Here is an 8,925-nt window from a genome sequence, read left to right on the forward strand (position 1 = left end):
CAAGCGCATGCAATAAACAGAAGACCCTGTGGCATCATGCGCTGATTGGTCCTTGGTAAGAACAAGGCGAGCACAGCGTAAAAGCCAGCCGGCTCTGCAGTCAAGCGGGACAAACAACAGGATTAGAAGGGGGATTATAGGAGGAACCTCGAAGAGATTTTTGAAGAAAGCAAAGGTATAATTAATAAAGCCATTCCTCTCCCAGCCATAATCCAAGTATAGGTAGTCCCCAGTTTAAGAACGAATTCCGTTCCCAAGGTCTGTCCTTAAGGTGAATTTGTATGTAAGCCGGAACAGTATTATTGTATACTGTATAACATATATACGTATGTTTTATAGACACACGTACACATATATACATGATATATACATACATGCATGTTTTATACACATATACACACACATAGATATGGTGTGTGTGTGTATATATACATATACATATATATATATATATATACACACACATACACACACATATATTCTCTCCTATTAATACTGTATACTGTATTGTGGGAGTTGAAGTCTTAAAGTTTAGCAAACATCTTAAAGTTTGCCAAGGTTGAGAAAAACTGTTACAGAGGCAGCTAACCCAACAGGGTGGTACCAATAGAACAATAACGAGGACAGGCTTTCTATCCTAACAATCTAGGACTGGATGAAGATGATGATTTATTAGATTTATTAAGGCTAATTTATTCTGGCCACCGACTCCAAAAGATGCCGGAACTCACTAGCGTGGATCCTTTTGGGGTGCCCCGCTGTCACTCCCTTTGGCCTGCGGTCCTGCTGAACACTTCTGAAGCACGGCCAGCTATGGCCCGGTCAGCTGTGGATAATGGGAGCTGTAGCCCTGAAAGGGCACTGAAGGGCAAAATGTGGCACATGTATCCTTTTCATTTCTCTCCAAGGGGCCGCAGCTCCCGATCGTTTCCCCCTCCCTCCGCTTCCTCCTCACCACACCCCTGCGAGGTAGGACAGTGTGAGGGCTCAGCAACGGCCGGCGGTCGCCCAGCGGGGCTTGCTCTCTTCCCTCGCCGCTTCCTTTGGCTTCGTTTTCCTATTCCCATCGCCCATTTCCCGTCCCTGGACTGTGCCTTTTCGCTTTCGTCCTTCTTCCACCCGCCCCCGTCCCCCGGCTGCACTTCCCCGCTTTCTGCGGCTCCTCCAGCGCCTTCGGTCGCCCGGACAAGTCGAGACATTTCCCGCGGCTCCGCCCAGCAGCCTTTTCCAGCACGCAGCCCCGCCCGCTGCCCCGAAGAGGCCCGCCGGGCCCGGGATTCCCTCGTGCGTGCGTCCTCGCATGACTCACGCGCCGAGCCGCGCGGCCGCCTATAAATCCCTCCACTCGCCCGCCTGCCGGCAAGTCAGATCGGAATAGCCAGCGAGGCAGGCGGACGGAGGACGGACGGGTGGGAGGACAGACAGGCAGACAGGCAGACAGAGAGAGCTGACTTTGCGGGCAGCCCAGCTCGGCTCGAGGCAGCGCTCGTGGATGATGGGAAAGCGCCGCGGTTCCGTGATGCCCATGGATCCTCTCGGCAAAGCGGGGTTGCTGTGCCAAGCGTGCGGCTTCCTCCTGAGCAACCCGCAGCAGGCGGAATGCGGGCATCGCTACTGCCGGCGATGCGTGAAGGGGCTCTTCAGGTCAGTGGCGAGCAGCGATCGCGGGCAAGGACGGGGCAGGGCAGAGGCAAGCGAGCCGCTCTCACGAATCCCGTCCTGGGGTTGCCCCCCGAATGCGTTGGACTACAAGTCCCGCGATGCTCGGCCAGCAGGCGGGCGGAGAAGGCTGAAAGTCGTACCCCGCGGAACTGGGAGCAAGCCGGGCGGGCGGAGCGCGGAGCGGACTCTGCGCGCCTGGGTTTGCCGGCGGGGTTGTGTTCCTCGGCGCCTCCGCGGACCCGGGGGCAGATCAGCGCCTTCCAGTGGGGAATCTGGCGCTCAGAATCACGGGGCCCCTTTGGGGGGAGCGGGGCGGGATTGCCCCTGGCAGGTTGGTTGTTAGACCGGCTGGACCGGTTTCGTTCTGGGTTCTGCTCTGTCTCCGAAGGAGGCGTTTGCTTGCTCGGGACGGCTGTATTTTGGGATACAAAACCTGCAAAACCTGCGCGTGGAAGGCGACGGGGCGGTGGGCTGCGGTCGTGCGCTGCTCTTCTTAGGGCAATAATGGGGAGATGAGCCCTTTTAGCTCCCGAGGGAAAGTCTCTCGCCTCTGGGACCCAGCCGCGTCCTTTTCTTAATGGTAGCAAATGGAGAGCAAGCACAAGATTGATTGATTGATTGATTGATTGACTGACTGACTGACTGACTGACTGACTGACTGACTGACTGACTGACTGATTGATTGATTGATTGATTATGTGCCATCAAGTCGTTTCCGACTCCCAGCGGTCACGAAGATAGATTTTCTCCCTGACGGATCGTACTTTGGTTCTGCTCTTCATAGGGTCTGAGCTACTGGTCGGCCCCCCCTTTCTCTGCACTGGAATGCAAATTAAATTCTTATTTTGCATTTCTTCAATTTCAGGCCTGTTGTCTGCTTGCTTCCTACGTACTTTCCCACCAGATTGTGTGCTAATTTCCTACATTTGTTGCTAATTCTCTTGAATAGTGCATTCAAATGACAGAATAAAGGAGAGCTTTTTCTGTGGTTGCACCCCAGTTATGAAATTCTCTCCTCAGAGAGATTGGCACCCATATTAGCATAATTTCAGCGCCAGACCTTTCTATTTCCCCAGGCTTTTTAATTGGCTTTTAATTGTATTTTAATTCGTGTTGCTTTAGTCTATGAATGCCTGCCATGCTGCCGCCTGGTTTATATGGTGTTTTTATTTTGTATTCTTTTTAATCTTCTTTTACTCTGATTGTATTTTTTAGTGTGTTTTATTGTGAACTGCCCAGAGAGCCTTGGCTAGGGGGTGATTAAAAAAAAATAAAGATTAAAAAAATTATTTTAATTGATGGGAAAAAGGTGGATTTCTGAAATTATGGGCACTGTACAATATTAGTGAGCAACTTCAAATTCTAGTTGGGTTTTTCAACTAGTTTTGGATGGGTTCCACCTCCAACAGAGAGACCCTAATATATTTACTTTCATGTTTAATTTAATTAATGTTTTGTGTGCATGTTAGAAATCCTAGGGAGCTATCAGAAGAGTGTAAGCCTACAGGAAGGGCTTTAATTTAGGAGTTTTCAAATTTTTTAGGCCACCAGATATGAGTTAAAGACAATTTATTCCCAGAACCTCCGATCAAGTGACAAAACTCTAGTAATACAAAATGGGCTGCGTTATGATTTTTGACCTCAGTGTTTCATAGAATCCAATCAAGGTCTTGAGGAACTCTACGGTGGAGTCCTTGGGGTTCTCTGAGCTTGGCTGTTTTCTTGCAAATGTTTGGTTACCCGGCTAGGTAACTGCATAGTGCCCATGATTTCAGAAATCCATCTTTCTCCTGTCAATTAAAATCATATTTTTTAATCTTTATTTTGCAATGAAGATGTTACCGAGCCAGGTAACGAAACGTTGGCCAGAAAACAGCCAAGCTCAGAGAACCCCGAGGACTCCGCCGTTCAACCCTGAGCTTCACACATTCGCTTCTATTGGAACTCTAAGTTTCCATGGAAATCTTGCTCTAATGCAAGCTGAGGGTCTCTCAGTCTGAGGTGGGGCCCATCCAAAACTCGCTGAAAAACCCAAATGGAGTTTGAGATTGTTCCTCAACCATCGTGTCAATGGGACCTAGTTAATCATGAAGGGACAGTTCACATTTTGACTTGTGACTGAGTGTTTTTGTAGGGTCTCCATGAAACTTTTTTCTTTAAAGCTTGTGGTTTTTAATTTGACAAATTAATGAGGTTTTCATCAGAATTCTGCTCTTGTGTTGGATTTTTATTGCTAGGTGCCTTGAGTACTATTTTTCTTCTTATTTTCCTGGTAAGGAACGGCAGACCCAAAAGGAGATGAATGGCCTTGATAAATCAAATCCCAAAATGTAGTTATATTGCCTAGGTATAAAGGAAGAGCAAAGGGAAGAGTGTGATGGGACACATGTCAGAGGATGAGGTGGCCTGTGGTTGGAAGCGGGGTGTGTGTGAGAGAGTCCCTTCAAAATTGCCCATAGTTCTGCTGTTAAATGTTCATTCAGTTCACTTTCTTCTCTTTTGTTTTCTTCCTCAGGGACCCAGAGATGGTGGTGACCTGCTTTACGTGTAAGAAGGCTCTGAATCTCAAGGAGGTGAGTGTCAAGATAATTGTTCTCAGACCAGAACAACCTTATAAATATCCAACAGTCAAAGAAGCGGTGAATGGATGGGAAGAAAAAAAACTGAGTTTGAACTCCTGTGGATATAATCTCATTGAGTGAGATGGGCGGTGACTAAATTTGAAATATATACATACATACATACATACATACATACATACATACATACATGCTGGGCTAGATGGGCTGATGGCTTGTGCTAGCAGGGGTCTTCTGATGTTCTCATGAAACATACTCCACAAGACATGATTGCATCTACATGCTAAGCCAAAACTAAAGAAATCACATGATGGATTCACCTAACGGAGAATCCAGCCGGTGGGGGGACTATATCTTAAAGGTAGTCTGTAGAGTGGAGGGGGCAAAAGCTGGACCAAGTTGAAACTTCAGTACCCGTGGTAGAAGAAACATCACCACCACAGAGTTTAGAGGGGTTTAAGCAATCTACGTGACATCCACCTTTTTCTGCAAGATCTTGCCACCAATCCTCAGGATCTGCTTCCTGGGGTTACTATCTCAGTTTACCTAATGATAGGGCCATCCTAATGGTGGAGGTGGATGTTAGAAAAGGGGGTGTGGATCTAACGTTACCACGATCAACTTATCATCATCATCATCTCACCTCTTGACTCTCTCTCTCTCACACAGTTCCATAGTGACAAAGCAGCAGAGAACGACGCTCTTGCCACACAAGTAGCCTGCCCAAATTTTAACTGCACATGGACAGGAACTCTGAAATCATACCAGGTATTTTCAACAAACGTTGTCACTTTCATTGCTTTTCATGATCCTGCTCTGTTTCTCTTGGCAATCAGCCCCTGAGTCCATTGTTAAAAAGATATTAATTGAATATCTCACTAAGATTTAATGTGATACTGATTATGAATTGGCTGGGGAACCCTGGTTCAAAAGTGTGATGGCAATTTTCATACATTAATGGTAGCATTAATATAATGGGAAGGTGTTTGTAATATCAGTAACAAAAACCAGCAGTTAAATAAAGTATTTCCTGGATTTTTAAAATCATATATCTTCAATGAGGAAAGGGCTAGAACTGTGTGACAATTTATGAAAGGAAGACTGGGAAAAAGTATACCCCATATACAAACTGATTTATTGTTATCCCCCTGTAGATTTATGGCCTAGGGATTTCTAACAGGGTTACCTTACCTAATTACTAATATACAATTCTCAGGATTCTTTTGGGGGGGGGGGAGCCATGACAATTAAAGCTATGACAAGTAAAACGTGTCCACATAAGCTATAGACATGTCCTTGGAAGGTTTAGAACTTCGAAATCTGGCTGTGTCTCAGAGTCATGATCAAGTGTCAGAAGCTATGACTCATCATAGTCTGAACTATGCTGTCCTGATCTTTAATCATAGGAGCATTTATGCCTCCCTGAGGCACCTATTGGAACTACAAGAGATGCTACCTTAACTCCTGGAGACCAAAATGTGAATAAAGAGAAGGCAGAGCACTGGAATCTCATTGCTCCCACCATGGTAAGTTACTGAATAAACCTTGAAAGCCTAATTCTTTTTTAATGCATTATTAAATGGTCATTGTTAAATGACCATTACAAGTGGTCATAGATACTAATTTAAATGGTTTTACAAAGGCACTGGACACATTCATGGAGGATCAGAAGATCAGGATCAGGGGTCATGTAGCTTCTAGTCTGTATGGTTACATGCTACCTCCTGAATCACGGACAGATCTTAAATACCAATTGGTGGGAAGCAACTGTACAAGAGCCCACAGCCCTCTCGTCCTTTTCTGAGTTCCAAATGCTGGCCACTATGTGGACTCTTCATACATTCTTAAGATGCCACAAGATAACAGGGTTTCAGAGGGAACCTAGACGATTGGAGAAAGTAGTGCTGAAAGATTGAAGAAGAGAACTTTGAGGATCCTCAAGAGAAAATGAGGATTTTCAGTCAAAACATGACAGCACAGCATGAGCAAATGTCACTCAGAATGTAATGTTTAGAGAAAGGGTGATTTCACTGTATCCAGAATAGATTCTCCTGGGTTTCTGATTGTCCTATTAATTTAGTAATTATAATAAGCAAAGCAGCTTAATTAAGAGGAAAGTGATAGCACTTTTGAAAACAGTTGGGGGGGGAAGGGAACTGCCTTGACTTTGTGCCTCCATTTTGGCTTTTTTCTTATGTGAGTTTACCTTCTTCTTCTCTAGGGTGGTCCTTCCCTGAACATGGAAGCTGTCCAGTTGCGTGTGGAGGCCCTAGAACTGGTGATTGCATCTTTGCGTCGGCAGCTGAATCACCAAGTCTCCACTGTGAAATCCCTCCAACGTTGCTGCTCTCAGTATGAGGAGTTGCTCAAAATTTCTCAGGAAACACGTAATGGTCCTCATGGAACCAAAGGTTCTGGACCATCCTCACAGGAGCTGGTCAGCACTGATGGAATCTTAGTATGGAAAGTGGAGAATTTCTCCAAGCTCCTGAAGGATGCCAAAAGTGGGAAAAGACATTCCATCTTCTCTCCAGCTTTTGCCACCCACCCTTTTGGATACCGCCTCTATGTCCGACTATACCCTGATGGAGATGGTGTAGGTAAGGGTGGCCACCTTTCGCTCTTCCTTGCTTTGGCCAAAGGGCCTTACGATGACATTCTGCCCTGGCCTTTCCGGCAAAAAGTCACCTTCTCTCTCCTGGATCCCACACGAAGGAAGTCACCTCTGGTGGAGACTTTCCTCCCAGATCCCCAAAGCACTTCTTTCCAGCAGCCTCACCAGAGACTCAATGTGGCCAGTGGGAGTCCTTTATTTGCCAGCCATGTTGAGATTCCCAGCTACCTCAAAGATGACACGCTCTACCTCAAAATAATGGTGGACTTGACAGGAATAGACATTTAATGCTGGAAATAGATGGAGAGAATTTATGGTGAACATATTCTATTACTTTTAATACTTCAAGGGTTTTTTATTGAATCTTTTCTTTACTACCACCCAACTGTGCCAACCACAATTTCCATTTCAAAACAGATCATCAACTGCTTCTCAAGGTCATCTAAAAGCAGCATATTGTTTTGGCTTGAACTCATGGGAAATCAATCCTTGATTATGTTCAAGACTGATGTGGAACATCCTCTAAACATTACAATCCTTATGGGATTTTTATGGACAGCTGTTGGAGAATATCTTTCTGTTAAATGCAGAGAAATGTGGAAAATGTTTTTCAGTGGTCAAGGATGTCAAGATGCCTTCCTATAAATACCCAACCCTAATAGATACTATATTTATCTGAAGACTAGTTTTCCCCAGACAACATTGCAATGGGAGAGTTGAGATTTACCAAGAATTTGGTAAATGAGACAGATCACGTTCTGTTGTCTATTAACCTGTGAGTGGGGAAATCCAAGGATCTGTTTCTTTTGGGCAATATGGAATAATTTGCACACAATATCCGAGGTGCAAATTTTCAGCTCTCTTGTTACATTGCTTCCAGTCTGTTAAAATATACAGTTGCCATAAAATGATGTTAAAGGCAGGATGGGAGTTTTACAACACAAAATAGGATGTTGCAATGGTACATCGTACGGGCAGGTGTTTTTCCTATTAATCATTAGCAGGGAATGGATGAACTTGATGATTTCAAAATGCCATTGTTAATTATATCCATAGCACTATTTATGGAAAAGGGACTTTGCAATAACAACTAAGGATTCTCATATCCTTAGACTTGACATTTCTTTCTACCTCGCACTCTTATTTATTAACAACTCTGGTATTTATTATATAAGAGTACATGTGTACTGATATCCAAATAAAACATTAAAGTATATTTATATGATCGATGAAAGTGTTTCATGTTGGTTATTATAGGAGACGAAAATAATGTGAATACAGTAGTTAACTGATATTTAAGGTCTAATTTCGCTTTTCCACTAAGATTTAAACCATGCTTTTAAACCATGATTTTTCTTTAGCATGGTTTCTGGGTAACCATTAAAGAGAGAGGTTGTCCCAGTACTTCAGCCATCCAGTGATTCTGCTAAGCTTCAGCAAAAATCTCATGCTGGGAAATTTAGAGCCATTCATTCTAGCCTGTTATGTGGGATGGAAAAGAGGTGGTCTTCCTTGCTCATTCATTCAAGAACAAATTGATTAAAACGACAAGGAAGTTGGTCCAAACTAAATATCAGAAGGAATGGCATCTTCATTTTTCCATTTGGCAAAAAAATGGGGACTGGATCTCTCTTTTTGATTTGTCATCAGTATGGCTACTTGACTTATCGATATCTATAGATCAGTGTTTTTCAAACTTAGCAACTTTAAGATGAGTGGACTTCAACTTCCAGAATTCCGTAGCCAGCCATGCTGGCTGAGGAATTCTGGGAGTTGAAGTCCACTCATCTTAAAGTTGCCAAGTTTGAGAAGCACTGCTATAGATATACTCAATGGCCCAAGGGCTTTTCTCTGCTAGCCTTCAATTAAAAATCTCACTCTAGGTATCACAGATTCAAGAATGGTAAAGATCTCAAGCAGGGCACACACACATCAATTCCATTTAGAAAATGTTTTATTATAAATAAATACACTGCTTCGCATTACAAAAAGAAAAGATTATTTATCACTTTCTAATTTACAATGAGTACCTCAGTCCTAGATCTATTATTTCTAATCTGTTGTATGCCT

At 44.0% G+C, this 8,925-nt stretch overlaps 1 protein-coding gene across 1 annotated transcript; it reads left to right on the top strand.

The window, feature by feature from the left end:
• Nucleotides 1–1,332: 1,332 nt before the first annotated feature.
• Nucleotides 1,333–8,107, top strand: LOC103050015 (TNF receptor-associated factor 2-like). Its single transcript, XM_007441614.4, has 5 exons — nt 1,333–1,644; nt 4,178–4,235; nt 4,911–5,009; nt 5,648–5,767; nt 6,463–8,107. The coding sequence occupies exons 1-5, from the start codon at nt 1,493–1,495 to the stop codon at nt 7,141–7,143; spliced, it is 1,110 nt and encodes a 369-aa protein (XP_007441676.1). The 5' UTR covers nt 1,333–1,492; the 3' UTR covers nt 7,144–8,107.
• Nucleotides 8,108–8,925: the final 818 nt, after the last annotated feature.

This window comes from Python bivittatus, unplaced genomic scaffold, assembly GCF_059951505.1.
Source record: "Python bivittatus isolate LINGU-HERP-01145 unplaced genomic scaffold, Pbiv_v1 ctg000750_np1212, whole genome shotgun sequence".
In the NCBI taxonomy this organism is placed as follows: domain Eukaryota; kingdom Metazoa; phylum Chordata; class Lepidosauria; order Squamata; family Pythonidae; genus Python; species Python bivittatus.

Bases quoted from the DNA above. Each gene is read 5' to 3' on its own strand.
- LOC103050015 (XM_007441614.4), top strand. From the start codon at position 1,493: ATGATGGGAAAGCGCCGCGGTTCCGTGATGCCCATGGATCCTCTCGGC. The intron at 1,645-4,177 runs GTCAGTGGCGAG...TTTCTTCCTCAG, and splicing joins TGCGTGAAGGGGCTCTTCAG to GGACCCAGAGATGGTGGTGA. The intron at 4,236-4,910 runs GTGAGTGTCAAG...TCTCTCACACAG, and splicing joins AGGCTCTGAATCTCAAGGAG to TTCCATAGTGACAAAGCAGC.